General features: G+C 54.7%; 7 protein-coding genes across 7 annotated transcripts; 3 read left to right on the forward strand and 4 right to left on the reverse strand.

Moving 5' to 3' along the window:
* Nucleotides 1-1927: 1927 nt before the first annotated feature.
* CORC01_04072 (MIP family channel protein) lies at nucleotides 1928-3214 on the reverse strand (the record flags this gene model as incomplete). Its single annotated transcript, XM_022615720.1, has 3 exons — nucleotides 1928-2101; nucleotides 2225-2765; nucleotides 2904-3214. 3 exons carry the CDS (start codon nucleotides 3212-3214, stop codon nucleotides 1928-1930), a joined length of 1026 nt encoding a protein of 341 aa, XP_022477897.1.
* Nucleotides 3215-5776: 2562 nt separating this feature from the next.
* Nucleotides 5777-6478, reverse strand: CORC01_04073 (uncharacterized protein; the record flags this gene model as incomplete). The annotated part of the gene is made up of 1 exon (XM_022615721.1): nucleotides 5777-6478. One exon carries the CDS (start codon nucleotides 6476-6478, stop codon nucleotides 5777-5779), a length of 702 nt encoding a protein of 233 aa, XP_022477898.1.
* A 1063-nt stretch (nucleotides 6479-7541) lies between these two features.
* CORC01_04074 (glycerol kinase) lies at nucleotides 7542-9295 on the forward strand (the record flags this gene model as incomplete). The annotated part of the gene is made up of 3 exons (XM_022615722.1): nucleotides 7542-7750; nucleotides 7829-8987; nucleotides 9056-9295. The coding sequence occupies 3 exons, from the start codon at nucleotides 7542-7544 to the stop codon at nucleotides 9293-9295; spliced, it is 1608 nt and encodes a 535-aa protein (XP_022477899.1).
* A 481-nt stretch (nucleotides 9296-9776) lies between these two features.
* On the reverse strand, nucleotides 9777-10115 carry CORC01_04075 (uncharacterized protein; the record flags this gene model as incomplete). The annotated part of the gene is made up of 1 exon (XM_022615723.1): nucleotides 9777-10115. The coding sequence occupies one exon, from the start codon at nucleotides 10113-10115 to the stop codon at nucleotides 9777-9779; it is 339 nt and encodes a 112-aa protein (XP_022477900.1).
* Nucleotides 10116-11113: 998 nt separating this feature from the next.
* CORC01_04076 (uncharacterized protein) lies at nucleotides 11114-13589 on the forward strand (the record flags this gene model as incomplete). Its single annotated transcript, XM_022615724.1, has 3 exons — nucleotides 11114-11298; nucleotides 11369-13246; nucleotides 13310-13589. 3 exons carry the CDS (start codon nucleotides 11114-11116, stop codon nucleotides 13587-13589), a joined length of 2343 nt encoding a protein of 780 aa, XP_022477901.1.
* A 429-nt stretch (nucleotides 13590-14018) lies between these two features.
* Nucleotides 14019-15218, forward strand: CORC01_04077 (gelsolin; the record flags this gene model as incomplete). Its single annotated transcript, XM_022615725.1, has 1 exon — nucleotides 14019-15218. One exon carries the CDS (start codon nucleotides 14019-14021, stop codon nucleotides 15216-15218), a length of 1200 nt encoding a protein of 399 aa, XP_022477902.1.
* Nucleotides 15219-16306: 1088 nt separating this feature from the next.
* CORC01_04078 (uncharacterized protein) lies at nucleotides 16307-16639 on the reverse strand (the record flags this gene model as incomplete). The annotated part of the gene is made up of 2 exons (XM_022615726.1): nucleotides 16307-16529; nucleotides 16608-16639. The coding sequence occupies 2 exons, from the start codon at nucleotides 16637-16639 to the stop codon at nucleotides 16307-16309; spliced, it is 255 nt and encodes an 84-aa protein (XP_022477903.1).
* Nucleotides 16640-19506: the final 2867 nt, after the last annotated feature.

Genomic DNA, 19506 nt, shown 5'->3' on the forward strand with positions numbered 1-19506 from the left:
AGAGTTTGGCAGTCTCAGTCTCTCATCGAACCAACCACGATTTCGAAGTCAATATACGCAGCAGTGACAATACAGTCCACCGCCCGACAGACTTACACACGCGACGTCCGCTTGCACACGGCTTTGCTCCGCCTCGCATCGCAACTTTGCTGCAGCTGTACAAACAGGAAACACATTCCAGTGATTGGGCATCAGGCACTCCCAGAGGATGGTCATCCGAGTTTCTCGCCAAGCGACCACTTCTGGACATCACTTCCCGTTGTCACGCCGTCCAATACGCGCTCGCTCCCGCCTTGCCGTGGACGGTAGTTCAGGCGACAACAGACCACACTCTCAACTCTGCCCATCTCCATTGCAAGCTAAGCGCACCTTTCTTACGAATTTGCAAGTCGCCACAAAAGCTTGACGACTTACCTTGGGCCATCCGAAGTCCTCGCAATGCGCACAATTCCTGAAAAATGGATTGCAGGGCATTGGTCCAGATGCACATTGGAAGCATGGGTGTTGCATTGTCTAAGCTTTGACGCAGCTTACACGGTAGGTCGCTAACTATCCATCTTCTACTTTCTGCCGTCTCAAGGTGTGCAACAAGGTCAAGATTCGGCTACAGACAGTGCAGATGCCTGCCCATGGGGACAACAGTTTCCCCAAGCTGGGGGTAGAAATGGATCATGACTGGGGGGACCCTTTGCTACGATTGCTACAGAATGCGGATGCCGAGTCCATGAAACTATTGGATTTCGGACATTCCAAAAGAGACTGTGCAACCGCTAACCCAGGTACTCGGGGTCAATTGGGAACCCCTCACAGGCCAGAGGCCAGAGACGGGACCCCATTCTCCTCACCGGATCCCAGCCCCAACGGATGCAAGTCCACGCTATCATTGATTGCATGCAAAGTGCGAGCACTCGTTGGTCTGGATATTTTGGCTGGTGGCTCTCAGCTGCTGCTGGAAGCAATTCCGGTAACGTGGGCAGGTTTCCCGCTAGAGACTCTGGGCAGGCCCTCCCCCCGTAAATCATCTCTGAGCAAAAATCGCCGACTTGACGGAAGAATTGTTCACAGCGCCGGACCTGGCCCGCCCTCGGGCATCGTGCCAATCTTCCAGCGAAGTGGCTTACTTGCCATGTTTTCAAGGGTCCTGGACGACCATACTAATTGATGCCATGCGCGCACATCGTAGCTGAGGGAGATGTTCCTGCCCTTGATTGGCATTTCTTCCTGACTTCTTTTCCATGTAGTCACAGACACGGCGAGAGAACGGAGACAACCTCTTGAACTTTGAAACTTTTTGTGATTTGGAAATTGACACCGCTAATCCTGCCCACCCAATAACCCGATACCAACACCAGCAGTAATCGCTTCATCCCCAACACGGACACAAAAAGTGGCAGCATACCAGCAGCAGCAACAAACAAAACAGGAACGATGGAAAGCTGTAGGAAGCTCATGAAACGATTCGCCCGTATTTGCTTTTTGGTTTGATCGTAAGGCAAGCCTCTCTTTTGTCTTGTTCCTTTCTTCTTCCCATTTTAATTTTTTTCTGTTTCGCTTGGCTTGCTCTGGAAACGCGCAAGTGCGCGCTGTCAAGCCAAGATTGTCGAGTTTCTTCGAAAAGGGGGAAGAATTTTGAAGTCGGTCGCCCGTCCCAGTCTCTCACTCTCTCTTCTCTCGTCATCCGAAACCCGTGGTATCATAGTCTGCCAGTTTCTTTGCCTTCTCACTCGCACACTCAAAAAGGGGATTACCGTGAGGGTGTGTGTGTCTTCATTGTGAAGACAATTCCACCCACACAATGGGATTCCCGGTGGCAATCTCATCACTCAACAAGATGGAAGACAACATGTCTCACACTTTCTCATCATCATACACACAAAATGGGCACACGTAGATGGCCACCCAGAGGAAGGGGAGGTGAGATCCATCTTTACACCTTATCCAAGCGGTTCTTATAGGTGTTGGACCAGACGTCCCGGCGAGGTTTGAAGAGTCGGGTGAGGCCAAAGTAGGGCGTGTTGATGGGGCTCTCGCCGGTGAAGATGAAGACGTCGTACAGGAAGCCGCCAAAGAGGGTGCCGAAGAAGGGGGCAACCATGGGGATCTATGGAAACGGGATATTAGTCACGAGAACTCAGGAGAGGGGAGACGAATTCGCCACACGACGGCTTTTTCGGCCCCGTGAGGAAAAAAAGGGGCCGAGGCAGGAAAGGATCCTTCTGCTTACCCAGAAATAATATCCACCGGCGGACCACACATCAGACCCGTATCCGACAATGTACGAAACCAGGCGGGGGCCAAAGTCACGAGCCAGGTTGATGGCGTAGCCCGTCTCCCAACCAAAGCAGGCACCAATGCCGAAAATGAGGAAGAAGAGGGCCAGGGGCATAAAGGGGCCGGCGGCTCCGTTGGTCGGGTCGGCGAGGGCGAAGATGCAAAACATGAGAATGGTGGACGCGACAATTTCCGAAAAGAACATGCCCGTCCGGGTCATGAAGGCGGCTGGGTACGTGCAAAAGATGCCGGCCGACGAGTTGACGCCTCCGACGGTGCGGATGCCATGGCCGCCCTCAAAGTTGTCAATGGCGCTTTTGTAGTTTCCGTACACAATGAAGGCGCCCGCCATGGCGCCCAGGAGCTGGCCGATGAAGTAGATGGGGAACTTTCGCCACGGGTGGCCGCGGTATACGCAGTTGGCGAGTGTCACTGCTGGGTTGAGATGACCGCCGGATTTCTTGCCCACGTAGACGCCGAACATAACTGCCAATCTATGACCCATGAGTTAGTACTCAGTTCTTGTCTCCTACTCTCCTCCTCTTCTTCTTTCAAGATCTCTCTCCAAGAATTTCACAATGGAAACCCGCGCTTGTGAAGTACAATCGCAGGAATGGAATATGAAAACTTACCCCCAACCCCAGGAAATACTCTGGTAGTCACCCTTGGTGTTGTTGCTAAGAACGACCTGAGCAACGACACCGTCGCCAAAGAGGATCATAATCATGGTTCCAAAGAACTCAGAGAAACCATCCTGGCAGTTCTCGCGGACGCGCGACCACCACAGCTGCTCCTCCTCGGGGTGAGGAGGAAGCATGCTGCCGACGGCGTGCTCCTCGTGGGTCTCTTCGCCTCCCATGGCGTGTTTAAAGGTTGGAATATGCTGCTTGCCGACGGACGACGACTCTGACACCGATTCCGCTGCAAGGTCAGGGTTAACCATTAGAACCCGATACGATAACGACACGATTCCCTCGACGGACGGAGGAAGGCTCGAAGAAAATGAGATGGACGGATGAGTGAGAGTGAGAATGGACTTGAGAAGAAGAGATGGAGAAGGAGAAAGGAAGAAAACGCGGGGACGGTGAGATGGAGATGAAGATGAAGGGACGAGACTGGGCGATGGCCTGGACAAGTATCATCCCACGTCCTTCCCGTGGGGAAGAAGCATCTTCTTATGGTCCCCACGGGCTCGTGGTAGTCCCACGGGGCTGGACACCGTTGCAACCAATCCACCGGGTTTGACAATCATTCTTTGGGGAAAAGAGGGAGAGGGGGACCTTGAGATGGGGCGGGGTGTTGATGCTGGGGAGTGAGACGTTGGAGTGGGAGGGGGGGTAGGGCGGCGTATACGGTTTCGCCAAACGGAAATCATGGACGCTTACCCATCTTTGGTCACTTTGCAGTTGGCAGAGAAGATTTGTGTGCTTGATTTGACACTTTTTTTCTTCTTCTTCTCTTCTTCTTTCTCCTCCCGCGGGTTAGGGGTGTTGCGATTTTGTGGAGATCTGGACCGAGATCACTGATGAAGAGACTGATTTTCCTCCGGGATTCTACGACGCTTGGGACACAACGACCTGCGACGGCGGCGACGGATAGGAGATTGGCTCGCTCCTTTGGCCTCCACAATTCCGGATATCTGGAATCACCGACAGTTCGGGTCCTGGATGAACGACCTCGGTGATACGAAAAGGAAGAAAGAAAGAAAAGTCGACAACGGTTCCTAAACGGGATTCGTGCGTTACGGGTCTCGCGGAGAGATGGAGATTGGCATGTGGGATGGGGAGACGGAGAGGGAGAAGACTCGACGACGAATGGATGGGGACAGGTGCGAAAGGAGGAGGGAAAAAATCGAACGATGTGGGCGGGTGAGATGAAAGTCGCTCAGTTTGTGCGTGTATCCGGCTCGGTCAGGTGTGTGTCTGTGTGAGAGAGAGGGAGAAAAAGAGAAGAAGATGGACGAAGGTGGGACAAGGGGGATATGATGCAGTTCGGTGGCTCACACCGAAGTTGAAGCGGTTTGACGGCCGAGATGGACGAGATGTGTCGCTGTCGCCGGACGGCGGCCGAGACTTTGATGAAGAGGAATTCTGGACCTGTGCTGGCTTGGGGTGGTGCTTCTTCTCTTCCTGGCCTTTCCCACCCCGCTCATGAAAGAAGGGACTCCCTTCTCCGGGGTTGCGCCCAGGCAGATGGGTGTGCGTGCCGAACGGATCAGGAAAAGGAGGTACTCTGTCTTCGTGGATAAGCAGACGAGAGACGCACAGGTTGCGCAATGTAGAGGTACGGAAACGATGAAGCTTCTCCACCCGCGCCACTGATGGGCTTCACTCCCCCGGCAAGACGAATGTGTGTGTGAAATGCGGCCAGGGGAAGGACTAAACCCTTCGCAACCTCGCATGGGATGAATTATGTGGTTCCTCAGAGGTAAGCTTCTGGGGCAGGTTCCCACGTGTGGAGAGGGGCGAACGGCGTTGAGAGGCGGAGTTTTGAACAAGAGGAGCGGCGCGTGAGGTTGAAGGATGTGGGATTGAGTAACAAAAAAAAAGAAGAGGGGACTTCTTCTTTGGTCCGGTCAAGGAGGCTGTGGACTCGTGGAGTGGTCGCGTGGTGGACTTGACGGTGGATTTGAGGTTAGTTTTCGGTGCGTCTTCCGAACCAAAGGACCCAGTTTGAATGAATCCTTCCTAATCGTTGTCAAAAGTATCGAGACGGGAAAGGGAAGAAAAGGCTGATTACGCGGGGCCAAGTCGTCGTATGCAACTTAATTCTCTTGCTTGTTTCCAGTCAGCTTCCCCGGGCTCTGTCCAGTCACAGACATAATCTGGGGGAGATCGGGGGTTACCTACCAAAAGTCTCATGACCTACCATAGCTTGTCCTGCTCCCTGGGTTGCCGATTCATCAGTAAAGCCGAGTTGGAACTTTGACTGATGAGATCGGAAGGTTGCCTCTTCCATGATGCATCCCTGGGCCATCTGGGGCTCGGGCGATGGCCGCCAAGGGTCCATAGAGAGGGTGGAGCCGCCCAAGGGCCAAATCTGACAGTGTCACAGTGACGAGCGGGCGAGCCACACCACACCCAAACTACTCCGTACGTAGTATGTACCCAGCCGCGGCAAAAACGTCATACACGAAGGGTACGCCTATCATCATTGGTGGTGGTGCCGAGGTGTCGACCGAAGAAAGAGAGACGGACTGCTTCCCGTTGAAACCCATTTGCGGCTCATTTTTCCCTCCGTCTCTCCTTTTCCGCCGGCCAAGGTTCCAGCGTTCTTCCATTGATGCGAGCCGTCCACAACCAGATGAGGAAAAGACGAAAAAAACTCTACACGGGGAGCCGAGGCCACAATGAGTCCCCTTCTCTCCTCGGCAGCACTGGCAGAAAATCTTGTTGGACCCCGCCTCCAGGCAAACCCATTCCGTTCAAAGCTCCCAAGCAAGCCGGGCCCGGTGTCGTTTTGGTCTGCTTCGTAACGGGACTTTCGCTTCTTTCCCCGCAGTTGGCTACTCGAAATTGGACAAATGAGATGAAAGGTGGGAGGGCGGGTGCAACGTAGTGGAGGGGAACCAGGTCAGCGATGTGAGAAATGGTTTGTCGGTCTTGTCCCGCTTGTGACAAGACGATGGGCGGCAGGGGGGGGTGCAATGGTGTTCTTCTCGAAACGCATGCAGGCCGGCAAATGGTTTGGAGCCATTGCCAATGGATTCTTGGGGGGCTGCTTCTGCCATTGCTGCAATATTCGGGATGGCCCAGGAAGAGAAGACACCATAGTCCAGAGTCCAGACTCTTGATCGGAGTGAATGGCAGATTAGCTTGTTGGTTCGTTCGGCCACCGCTTCTATCGGTGGCGCTGGAAACTCGTCGCAATTGTCGCCTATGGTTGGTCGGTCCGCGCCGAATCCCATTTGCCGCTGGCCACAACCATTAATAAGACACGAATAGGAACACGGCCTCGTCGGGACGGGATTGCAAAGATCCCCGGCCCGGCGTCTTTGCCTTTTCCATGCTGGTCGTGTCACCTGTTCGTGTGCGCAAATAGCAGCAGCAGCAGCAGCAGCAGCAACTAACCGCAGAACTAGTAGCAAAAGCCCAGGAAAGGCCCAGCAGCAAACCAGAGGCGCAGGCACCGCACGCGGGCGCGGAGGTGGCCGCTGCATCCTTCTCCCGTCCAGCTCTAGCCCATGTAGGCAAGGCCACAAGCGCATCTATTCTGCTCGACCAGTGACCTGCCAAGGTGCTGGTTAATAGTCCACAAGTCCACAGAGGAGTCGAGGTAGCATGCCGTCTGCTCGTAGTCGACCCCGCTTTCTGGGGCGAGTCTCGGGCCACCGGTGCTTCATAAAGAGATAAAGGCCGGCATACGGCCGGACCCACCGAGCCTCCGTGGGAGTTCGCCGACGCAGACCGAAACTGCTGCTGTTGCAGTGCGACCTGGAATGACATCAACCCCATCACGAGGTGATCCGGCCCCCGTCGTCCTCCACCTTTGCTCGCTGCTCACGGCCGACCTTGCCTGCCAATGTCGAACAATGACCGAACTAACTCGGGGCGTCCACCCCGAACATCGTTCCCCAACCTTCTCGTATACTTACCAACCTAATACGGGTCAATCAGCTGTCAAGGTTGTCTGCAGACCACAGAGTCCACACCCTTGGTATCTGTACAGAGTCCGGAGCAATGGTAGGCATGCGGACAGACATACGGATACAGACAGACAGACAGACAGACAGGTTCCATCTCTCGTTCCGGGTTCTCGCGTGGAAGGATTCGGCGGCCTGTCAGATTCTCTAGAACGCTTCCACGCAACCCCGTTCGATCCGTTCGCATTTCCCCAGTGGGGATGGTCTTGCATCCGGGGCCCCCCCCTTTCCCTTTTGACAGACCAGCGGTTTTTTTTCCCTCCTTGACCCAAGCCCAGCTCCTTGGTGCTCATCTCGTGACATCTCCACACGATCTGGGGATGGGGTAAGAGAGATGCATGGGAATGAGGGGTAGCTCTCGAAGAAAGCTGTTTGTTCCCCATGGAGGGAGCTAACCCGACACACCGCGTGCCTTTTGCACATCCGAGACTGGAGCTGCTGCTGAAGAGCTGGGGAGATTTCCACATGTGCGGCACCTACAAATATTTTTGTCAGCCCGTGAAAACTTTAGTCTTTCGTCGTGTGTCTCTCACTTCCTTCTCCTCATTCCGTTCCTCAAGATACCCAAAATCGTCCGTCCCTTTCTCTTCCCTGCCGCTGCCACGCCACGTCGCTGCCGTGTCTTTGAATGCTCTCGTCTCTGCTTCCCGGCCGATTTAAACAAACTTTAGACAACATGTCTCCCGCTTCTGTAAAGGGGGGCGCTGGCTCCAACATCTCCTTCGTCGGTGCCATCGACCAGGGCACCACGAGCACCCGCTTCCTCATCTTCAATCCCCACGGTGAGGTCGTTGCGACTCACCAGCTCGAGTTCAAGCAAATTTACCCCAACCCAGGGTAAGTCATTCTCATGCGACCTCCATTGGCCCATTATAGCTATTTGCGCCGAGTAAGAAATTAACCCCATCGCGACAGCTGGCACGAGCATGACCCCGAGGAGCTCGTTTCTTCCGTCGAGACGTGCATTGACGGTGCCGTTCAGGCCTTCGAGACCCAGGGTCACTCCCGCGATCAAATCAAGGCCGTCGGCATCACCAACCAGAGAGAGACCACCGTCCTTTGGGACACGACCACCGGCAAGGCTCTGTACAACGCCATCGTCTGGACCGACACCCGTACCAAGGATCTCGTTCGCCGTCTGAAGCAGCGTCTCGGTGCTAGCGAACTCACCCAGCGATGCGGTCTTCCCCTCTCCACATACCCCTCCGTCGGCAAGCTCCTTTGGCTGCTGGAAAACAGCCCAGAGGTCAAGGATGCCTACGAGCGTGGCGTTTTGGCCTTCGGTACCATTGACACCTGGTTGGTCTACAAGCTTAACGGCGGTATCGCGCGCGATGTTTACGTCTCGGATCCGTCCAACGCGGCCCGTACCATGTTCATGAACATTCACACTCTTCAGTACGATGAGGACCTCATTGATTGGTTCAGAATCGACCCCAAAAAGGTCAAGCTCGCCAAGATTGTTCGTTCTTCTGATCCCGAGGCGTACGGTACCCTCCACAACACCATTCTCAGCGGTACCAAGATCACTGGTTGCTTGGGTGACCAGTCCGCTGCTCTGGTCGGACAGAAAGGCTTCACGGCCGGTCTCGCAAAGAACACCTACGGCACGGGTTGCTTCTTGCTCTACAACATCGGTCCCAAGCCCGTCATCTCATCCCACGGTCTCTTGACCACTGTCGCATTTGACTTCGGCCCCGGCAAGACCATGTATGCTCTCGAGGGTAGCATTGCTGTTGCCGGATCCAGTGTCAAGTTCCTCGTCGACAACTTCGGCTTCATGGAGTCTTCCTCCAAGCTTAGTGCACTCGCCGAGACGGTCGAGGACAACGGTGGTTGCACCTTCGTCACCGCTTTCAGTGGCCTATTTGCGCCGTACTGGATCGACGATGCTCGCGGAACCATCTTTGGTATTACCGCCTACACCCAGCGTGGCCACATCGCCCGCGCTACCCTTGAGGCCACCTGCTTCCAGACCAAGGCCATCTTGGACTCCATGGAGAAGGACAGCGGCGCAGCACTGACTGAGCTTGCCGTTGACGGTGGCATGTGCAACTCTGATCTCGTTATGCAGGTAAGAATAGGACCCCCCGGACCTTATCCGAGCCTCGGGCGGAGAAAAGAAGCTGACCCATGTAATAGACCCAGTCCGACATCATTGGCATCCCTGTCAACCGCCCAGGCATGCGCGAGACCACCGCCCTCGGCGCGGCCATCGCGGCAGGCTTCGCTGTGGGCGTCTGGAAGAGCTTCGACGAATTGAAGGACGTCAATCTCGAGGGCCGCACCATTTTCAAGCCCCAGATCTCCAACGAGGACGCCTCGGCGCGGTTCGGCCGCTGGGAGAAGGCCGTCCAGATGAGCAAGGGCTGGTCAAGCTAAAAGGGTTATTCGGGAGTTCTTCACATGATAATGTCTTCTTTTTTACTTCTCGATATACCATAGTCTGTTGTTTGGGAGGTCCAATCACGATGGCGCATGCGCATGCGATCCGGCGCAATATGGAGAAAATCCAATCTGTATCATAGGTAGCACGGCAATATGACGCATTTTGCCTCTGTCGGAAACTCGGTTTTGTGCGCCGGAAGCTGGCTCTTTTGCCCTGTCCAGTGATGCAAGCTTTTGGAAGAACGCCAAGTCGACGGCTTCAGGGAAAGCCGTAGTTGCATCGCTGTCTCGACCCGTCTCCACGTGCGCATGTTCCTTGTAAAATCCGGATGATCGGAGCGGAAATCGTCGTCCATGACCCCGTTTGAACTCCGAACTGAGTCGTGAAGTAGGCAGAAATGGTATGTAGTGACTTCATCGCCATCCCCAGCCTGTTGCGCGGCCTTCTTCCGAAGAGGGAAGGAAAAAGGACCCCTCATCTCCCTGTGGATGTTGTAAGTTGCAGCTGGTCTGTCAGCCACCGGTGACTACAGACTGACTGGATCTTGGACCTGCGGAAGAAGACATCGTCGAAGCCACTGCCGTTTACCCCCACCTTTTGACGGTTGCATCGCCCCATGGATGATCCTCGCGGTAGCAGGCCTAACAGAGGAACCACAAGGAGCGGGGGAGAGTTCGGAGTGGCCGGGGTGCGGCGCTGTTTGCCGTATGGAGCGGTTTGCGGTAGCAAATTTGGAGGAAAAATTGAGAGGAACAAGTCTAACAGAGGCGGCGCGGTTCCTGCATGTCTTGCGGTAGCCTGTGTTAGCACCATTGTTCCGACATGTTGACCCGTGTCATGGCTGGTGGCTGCTTCGGAGATGGCTCTGGTTGTCGTAATCGCCCCCAAGGGCTTACCATTGGGCGCAACGATCTCCCCTCACCCGTTCCGTCCATCCCATGCCGCGGGGGGATGTTATGTGTAACGGGTTTCCGGAAAACGAGGGTTCTGGGCGCAAGTGGTTGGTGCGCATTGGCGGCAGGGCGGAGTCTTTATCTCTGGTACTGTACGTGATTCCGTCGTCTCCTGTCGCATATGTACACCGGTACGGCTAGTTGGCATACATAGTACAGTACGGTCAGACCGCGTAAAGTGAGGGACGCAGACAGAGTTGCGCAAGAGGTCCAACTCTTATTGTGGACGAGGTGGGCCCAGCTGGATATTTTTTTCTGCCTGCGGTGCCAGCCATCTCTGGCGCATCGGGAGAGAACACCGAAGGACCCCGTCCCCTCTCACGCTTGGTTAGTGTAGACTCAGACACTCGAGTGCCTGCTGACAAAGTCCCCCATCGCGGCCTTGGCTTCCCGACTCTTTTCCACCTAGTCGACTGGTCCTTTTTGCCTGTCGCTGAAGATTCGGTGCTTGTCTTCCCTCTTTCTCTCTCTCCCCACTTGTTGCTTCGACTTGCTTGCAGATTGCACTCTGCAGGTTCGCGCACATAACTGACGGGATTGACACTGCCTCGCTGACGCCAGCCTACTTCTCTCCTGGATTCGGCTGCCCACGTTCGCCCGTCAACCTGGCCAAACCAACGCGGACAAGGCCGGATATGCCCCATGCGCCCTAAAGTGTTGCGGCGCAATCCTTCTCTCTCCAGCATCCCGGCCGGCTGAGGCAATTCGCTCGCCTGCCTTTTACTGCTCGCTGCACGCCCGCTCATGAGTGAAATGACCACCTCCTGACACCAAACTCGGCCAGGCTCCTCACGGCTCCATCCTAAAAGGGCCCAGATAAGAGCAACACCTTCGCAATCCATCAAGTAAAAACGGGAAATGTGGAGTTCCCACGACCATGGGACAGACATGCTAGACACCAATGCACGTCCGCAACAAATGGCCGAGGAGGAAGCGAACTCGGTCTTCAGCCACGACGAAGGCTCGAGTGGTGATGACACGACCAACAATGGCTCGGCCGGTGCCCCGAGGAAGCGTAAGAGGGAGAAGCACCAAAAGACATCGTACGTTGTGCGCTTCTGATTGTGTGACCCCCCAAATGAGATGCATGGCCATGGACTGACGCGAACCCAGATGCGAACTATGCAAGGCGAGAAAGGTCAAGTGCGATCGTGCAGAGCCCGCATGTTCTTGGTGTGCCCGTCACAACCGAGCATGCGTCTATCTTGAGAGGCAGAAGCCGGGTAGTCGCATCGGTTTCAGTCTCGAACTTGAGGCAAAGGTCAACAGGCTCGATGCCCTCCTGCAGGCTCTTGGCCGTCGTGTAGAAGACCACATTGCCCATGACCACGTCGCCACATCACAGGCTCATTCGCCAACTATTAGCAATCAGGCGTCGTCTCAAGTCGAGGGCTTCCGTCCTGATGGGAATGCTAATGGCGTCAGCCCGGCTCCCGGTCTTCCAAGAGCAGCGTCCACAACGAATGGAAGAACGTCAGCCTTCTCGAGCCCTTTCTGGCAGGGTAGTGATGGTCAAGAAGCGCTCCAGAATGGCAGTCGAACTTCAGTGCAGGCTCTCTTGAACCTTTCCGCAAGCGAGTCTTTCAGTCAAGCAGGCGCACCGCCCAGCATCAACGGGGCTCGAAAAGATGCATCTTCTCTCCCGACTGTCTCAGAGTTCCCGCCCCACGATATGCTTTACACTCTCGTCGACCTGTACTTCAAACACTGCAACACGTGGTGTCCAATTTTGGACCGTAAGACGACATTCGGTGCCTTTTTCGGATCGACCTCACTCAACGAAGCCGATCGTGTCTTGTTACATGCAATAGTAGCAACGACGCTCAGGTTCATGAAAGACCCGCGGTTATTGCCCGACATGCGGTCACACTACCATGCGGTGTCGAAACACAGGGTACAGATATACGCAATGGAGAACGTAAGCGTTGCCGCGCTGAGGGCCCTGGTTATACTTTGCCTGGACGAGTTGGGGACGTCGAATGGTCCTCGCGGTTGGAATATGCTTGCGTTGCTCGCGCAGAACGTGAGACAGCTGGAACTCTGCGAAGAGAGCAGTGTGTATCTCACGGCTGAGGCGGAGGAGACACCACACACAGGCTCGATCCGCAGAGTGGCCATGGGTCAACCAGAATCATGGATCGAAGACGAGGGCCGTCGGCGGCTTTGCTGGATGGTTTATCTACTCGATCGATATGCGACGATAGCGACGACGACGTTCGACTTCATGCTCGATGACAAAAAGATGAAGCGCGGCTTGCCCTGTTCATACGACCTCTTCTCCAGAAACGTCCCCGTTGAAACGAAGTCATGGGGTCCGTCATCCGATCAGACCGAGAGCCCTACTATTAACAAACCCGAAAATCTCGGCAGTTTTTCGTACCACTGCGAAATCCTGCGTATACTTAGCAAAGTCCACGACTTCCTCAAAACGCCCATCGACGTGACTTCATCGTCAGAAATGGCCATTTGGCGGAACACGTATAGGTCGCTGGACGGTGCGCTCGACAACTGGTTGCAGAGCTTGCCCAGCGAATATAGCAGGATATCGGCTCTGTGCCACTCAGATCCCGCGAGCCGTGTCGCCAACTGGTTTATGCTGCATAGCGCATACGTCACGTCTGTCGTGCGTCTGCATTCCTCGGCTGCGTACCCCACTGTGAGATCTCACATCTTCGTCCCATCACATTATGCGATGCAGAGATGCTTGTCTGCTGTGCAAAGTCTTGGTGATATTGCGCAAGACGTTTTCGAGGCCAATGGTCTAGATCTCTTGGGACCACCATTTGCCTTTTCGCTGTGGGTAGCGGCGAGGTTGCTGCTCATCCACGCTGCGACAGTCGGGTGTCCCGTTGATCCCAAGATTGACTTTTTCATCGAAACGCTTCGCCATGTTGGACAGTACTGGGAGGTAGCGAATAACTACGCCAAAATTCTCGCTCGGGTGGTACAGCGAGGGCGTCAGGGCGACATGAGCTTCACCGCCATGAGAAAGTGAGTCGTTCCGTATGCCGTCTTTGCCTTTCACCCGAACTTTGCTGATAGCAATGCCTCTAGGAGTGCCCACGACCTGGTAACCTTGACATCTTCCACCCGTCGCTCCGGCATGGAGCCAACATCGACTCAAGTATCTTCGTTAAGCGAACTGGACAACATTGACGTTTTCGACTTTTTCAACTATCCCAAAATGTCTGAGCCGAGCTCACGGGCGACAAACGGCCAGACAAATTTACTACAGCCACAGGTGATGAGCGGGTTGGGTGGCGATTCAATGAGGACCACCGGGGTGCCAGACCCAGAGTCGGATTGGCTGGGCTTCAGCACTCCATTCAACTGAGGCTGATGCGATGGTTTGAATTTCCTTGTTTATCTCCTTGACAGATCAGATGTTCTTTCCATTGTTAGACACCAGATATTATGGAAACTGGGCCGGCGCTGGAGGAATTGAGGGACTTGGTTGAGGCGTTCGTGGGGCATTGTACCTACCACATTGATGGATCTTCGTGTGGCTTCGCGGTACAGCCGCAATCAAGCTGGCAGATCGGCCCAATTGAAACTGCTGATCCCCGCACAAGCTGACGAGCTCCGATCCACTTGACTGGCTGAGCCACAGGGAAGTCCGTGGGTGCCATGACGTTGAAACGCTGTTCCTGGTTCTCCCCCATCATCTTCAACCTCAATTCTTCTCCAGACCTTGACAGATGCATCGATTGTTAGAGGCGACGATACCGATACATTGAAACATTTTGAAGAAATTGATCCAGTCATGGCGCCGAATCAAGGTCTTGTGCATCCCACGGAATACGACATCAAGGACAGCAATGTCGAGCTGATTGGCACGGACATTGATCACAAAGTGAAATACAACTCCGCCGCCACTGAGCCAGCCTGGAACGAAGGCGAGGTTGGCGAGGCCGTCGGCCTTCATGTTTGGCGCATCGAGGATTTTGAGGTCAAGCCGTGGCCGAAGGAGAAGTACGGTCAGTTCATGGATGGCGACAGCTACATCATCCTCAACTCGTACAAGGTCGGCAGCAAAGACGACGCTGAGAAGCTAGGCCATGACATCTTCTTCTGGCTTGGAGCCCACACCTCGCAGGATGAGGCTGGGACCGCGGCGTACAAGACCGTAGAACTCGACGAGTTCTTGCATGGAGCCGCGACACAGCATCGCGAGCTGCAGTCGGCGCCATCTGATGAGTTCCTGGAGCTATTCCCTCGCATCCAGATCCGCTCCGGTGGCGTACAATCTGGCTTCCGTCATGTTGAGGATGAGGAGCCCAAGGAGGAAATCCTCACCCTGCTTCGTATCTTTAAGAACCCGTCGGTCGGCGCCAACGGCGTTGTGGTTCATGAAGTCGAGCCGACGTGGCAAAACTTGGACGAAGACGACGTTTTCGTGCTCGACACGGGCGACAAGATCTGGCAGTGGCAGGGCAAAAGCTGCAGCCCGATGGAGAAGGCCAAGGCTGCCCAGGTTGTGAATGATATGACGCTGGCGAAGCACATCGACGTCGAGGTTCTGGCTCAAGAGGAGTCGAGGTCTCGCGTCATCGTTACTCTTCTCGGAGGCGGCGACGACACACCTCAGTCTGGATTTCACTGCCCTAGACCAGTCAGGTCAGCATCCAAGGCCCATGCCGGTGAGCGACCGCAGAAGCTGTTCCGGCTCAGCGATGCCTCTGGGGAGCTCAGATTCGACCTCGTCAAGGACGGCAGCAAGGCTGCTCTCTCAGACTTTGAAGAGCAGGACGTCTTCCTGTTGGACGATGCCGGCCGAGCCGTCTGGGTGTGGGAAGGACAAGGTGCAAGCAGGGGAGAGAAGGCCAACTGGCTTAGAGTGGCACAGGCGTATGTCAGACAATTGCAGGGAGGATCCGAGGCCGAAGAGGCCCATCTCACGCCTGTGGCCAAGGTGACTCAGGGCAACGAGAGCAGGGCATTTTTGAAGGCCGTCGCAGTGTAGAACAGGCGCCGTGTCGATGCTCGGTCATGAGGGGAGGGAGTTGTCGGTCCTTGGCTCAAGGATTAGGTCGTAGATTATGTCGAAATGAGAGTCTTGCTTTGGTTGCTTTGGTGTTGTCTGGTTGTCCGATGAAGTCGAACCCTTCTATTCTGAAGATGCTTTCACGTTCTCAAGGCTGTGGCAGGTGGGGTAAATGCACAGAAACAGGTGCGATGACGATGGTGGATGGTTCGGGATGTTTGGTCGGAACCTATTCTGGCAGCGGAGGACGGAGGTTACCTAGGTTGGCATCCGAGGAAAACCAGGTAATGGAGGCAGGAAGTCACGCCTCGTTGTGCCTGTCTCCAAGCGTGGCATGTGCTTGCCTCATGAGAGGAGGTGCGGCCCACCGCCGTAAGCAGGAACATCTTCACAGTACTACGTACGTAGGCGCTAAAGTGGCAAGAGTAACCCAGAAAACGTCAGCTTGATCCCAACATCAGGTCCTCCTTCCCATCGACTGCCGACCGAATCTAAGACCATGAAAGTAACTTCAACGGCCTTCGTCCTTCTTTGAAGGGATATCCTGAGACATCCTCCGCTAGGACCGGAAGGTATCTCACGACTATTTTTGTTGGTCAGTCGCCGTCAGCGTATGGTGATGGAAGCCAACCTCGATGCGTGAGCTGTCCCTCGGTAGCCGCTAGAGATGGAATTCAAAGAGCATCACAAGCGCAATCCACCAATATTTTGCACATTACCCTATGCTGAAATGAGTACACCGCACTGGGACCAGTCACATACTGCACTCTCTTTGCATAAGTATAGATATTAACGGACAATGCACAATCACAGAAGCAGGCCCAAACTCGTCCGAGAATGGAAGCTATGGTGTCTTTTCCCCTTCCCATGAACGCCTCTCAACCATCATTCACCCGTCATCAGTCCTCCTTCATCTCAACGTGGGTATCGTAGCCGCGGGCGGTTGACATTGAGGCAATCCAAGGTGACCTCCGACCTTTCCGTACCACATCGGGCTTCGCCCCCCGCACACGCTTCTCATATCAGACAGGTCCGATCAACTGGCGAAGGACGCTGGGTCGACCACCCTAATTCCCGCCGAATTGGCCCATGATCTTTGAGATATTATCCGCGGCTCTGGCCTGGTGGCACGCCTTACTGGCGGCGATATCGCCGCTGCGGAACGTGGCGCCGTATGCGCTCGGCTCGTCAGACGCTGGTTGGTTTTGGTACATGGAAGTCCGTCGTTGGGTAGTCTCTTTGCGAGATTCCTTGGATGAGTACTTGTGTGACGCCTTCGACGAGGAGTGGCTAGCACCCGTTGGATTAGCATGCCGGGCTGATGCGCATCAATTCTCTCCTATCCCTCCCCGGAGACGGATGCTGTACCCGATGTAGGCTGACTGTCCAGAATGCGCCATATTTTCCAGTGAGGATGGATAGTGACTGTAGCTTGGTAGACGGGTGTTCGTCGTGAATGACTGATCTTCAAGGAATCACGTAGCTGTACGTGAGGTTGCGATTCCGGTCGTTGGTAGGTGTGTGTGTGTGTGTGTGTGTGCGTGTGTGTGTGTGTGAGAATGTCCAAGATCCTCAGGAACCAAACCGGCAGGTTTAAATACGGCCGGCTTGCAAAGCGCGCGAACCATTGCTCGCCAAAGTCGTGGTTTCAAGGAGACAAAAATACACTTCCGACCCTCGTATGGCCGAGATCGACCAGCAAGGCGCCACTTGCTGTTGCGATGGGGTTGAGACGGGTAGAATTCAGTCATTCAACGAATAGAATTGTCGAATGTCGAATGATCCAAACAAGTCGAGTCGGCCGAATTCCAATGCCGCAGCGTGGGAACGGCTGGGGGAGGCGTGGCTTCGTGTTGAGAGAGAGTCGGTTGCTTGCAGGGGAGGGCAGCGGGCGGCGGCATCGAAGGATTCAAGTGTCGGTACACTCGTCGTCTGTTTCTTGTTAGCGTCTTCAGTCTGGTAAGGCGACTGTCCCGCCCCCGCTCCAAGCACACAACGGCGCCGCAGGTGGAATATCCGTAGTGTGCCTGCGGGGTATTTAGAAAGGCAGTCAAGTTGGTGTATCGGGGTGTTACGGCTGCATTGGATTGCAAGGCCGAGACTGTGCTGCTTTCTGCAGTGGTTGTAGCATGTGTTTTGATAGCATCCCCCACCTTGAGCGAAGATGCTCAAGCCCACTTGATCGATATACCGGACATTTGATTACCTGCTCAAAAGTTCGGTAGTATCGGACTTTGATACTAGGGACGGCTTTCGCTTGAAAGAACTGTGACGGCGGAGGAACTGTCGTTCTACCAGCATAGATGCTTCCGAGGATCTTGACATCACAGCACGTTCGTACCGAAGCCTGATGCTACCGAGGGCCTGCAACAGTCTAGCTCGTCGTTGCTTACAATAACGAAAGCAGTCCCACCCCGCTTGACAGGGTAACGGGTTGTTGCACAAACCGAACGAGTGTGCTGGACTTGACTTCAAGTCGGTCGATCACTCGGACATCCCATTGGCTTTGCAAAAGTACCGCGCATGAGAGACTCGCTGCCATGCGGAATTGGAGTCGTTCCGAGTCGAGATTGGCAACGGACTGCGGCCACAGGTTGTGATACAGGCAAAGCAAGGCCAACTTTGGCAAGCATCAAGAGTCTGTGTAACGCGTCTCTGCGAGACAGAGAGTGGTGGAGATTCGTGGTGTGCGCTCATTCAAATGGAAGTGGAAAAACTCCACAGCCAGTGCGGGTCAGCTGTAAGCGCTGCGTGATGTGATGAGCCGATTCGCATTGATGAGGCGCGTTGCCGAGAGTGAACGAGACCCAATCGATGAGGAAATGGTCATGGTGGAGGTGGATATGTTCAGAAGTGTTGAGAAGGAGAGGGCGCTTCCAGGTTGCAGATGATGCAAAGTGAGGCGGCGAGAGGCCTCCCCGCTTGGCTTCCGCCTCATTGCCCGTCGCCTCGTTTGCTGCCTCGCGATGCCTTGTTGTGTCGCCTGACAAGGCACCGATGGTTCGCGGTCGAGAAGGCATCTGAATTGCCTCGTATGAACGAAGTAGTCCGCCGTTGGGTCGCCTAGGACTTCGGTTCGCCTTGCTGATTCTGGCTGCTGCCTGGCCAAGTGTTGCCGAGTGCGCCCAAGTGGCCTGGTTGATCCGGAGATGTCGACCATGAAGACGTGTAAAATCTGTGACAAAGAACCCTGGGATTCTTGGAAAAGCGACTGGAGTTGGCGTGAATACCTGTAATCGAAAGCAAGAGAGTCCGGTTGAAAAGTCTGGATATGAAGGGGAGAAAATGGGGGGGCCTAGAGAGTTCAGCCGAGAGATTTCAGTGAACGAAACCAGGAGGAAATGAATGAAGTTGGGTGTGGCTTATATGTCGATGTCTAGCCGGCCCAAGAAAATGGAGTGATCCGAAAACCCGGAGAAAGGCAGTCATTCGGGAACAAAACTCAAGGCAGCACAATAAGGATCATGAAATGGGAATAACCCTCTTTAAGAAACGAGCTTGACCGCGAGCCGGTGCATGCTGCCATCACCCGTCGGTTGGCCTCCCGCATAAGAATGCATTGTTGTCGCATGCCTGAGGCACACACACATGAGGCGCACATACAGTTTCTTGATGCGGGAGGCCGGCCATCCGACCCCAATCTTTATTACATAGTCGGTTGGCGTCATTGGCTGGAATACGGACAGGATGAGGACACCATTTAGGCAGCAGGGCAGAGCCCATCAATTCTCAGCCCTACGGCGCAAACGCCGACTGTGCTGCCAACAAATTACCACCTCGAAGTGACGCCCATCGACACCCGTCACGGCCCTTCCTGTGCCTGTGTTGGTGGCTGTGCTTGCGGATTGGCCTTGAAGGGTCCATTGTCCGAGCAGCAAAAAGGGAGCATGGTCTCCCGCCTTGTCAACCAGCCAGTCCTATCTACAATGTAGTCGGCTTTATCTGCAGCACGCCTCCGGAGTGCCTCGGTGGAACGAGAAAACGAGAACCCTGCACTCTGAGAACCTCGTGGAATGGTGGATGGCCGTTTTCGGAAAACATATGCACCTCTGGGAAACGTGTAACAGGTATGTAGTACATGAATGAAGATCAATCAAAGTCCATTGAATGATTTGAGGATCAAGTAAGCGCATCAATTGAGGTAATGTGCTTTTCCATGCGGCCGCCATGTTCCTGTTCGGATTGCCTCACGCCAGCCGCGATCCTGATCCATGATGAGACATGAAGGCGGGCTTTTTTTTTTTTTTTTTTTTTTTGGCAAGACCCG

The sequence above is a fragment of the Colletotrichum orchidophilum genome, assembly GCF_001831195.1.
Source record: "Colletotrichum orchidophilum strain IMI 309357 chromosome Unknown Scaffold_25.1, whole genome shotgun sequence".
In the NCBI taxonomy this organism is placed as follows: Eukaryota; Fungi; Ascomycota; class Sordariomycetes; order Glomerellales; family Glomerellaceae; genus Colletotrichum; species Colletotrichum orchidophilum.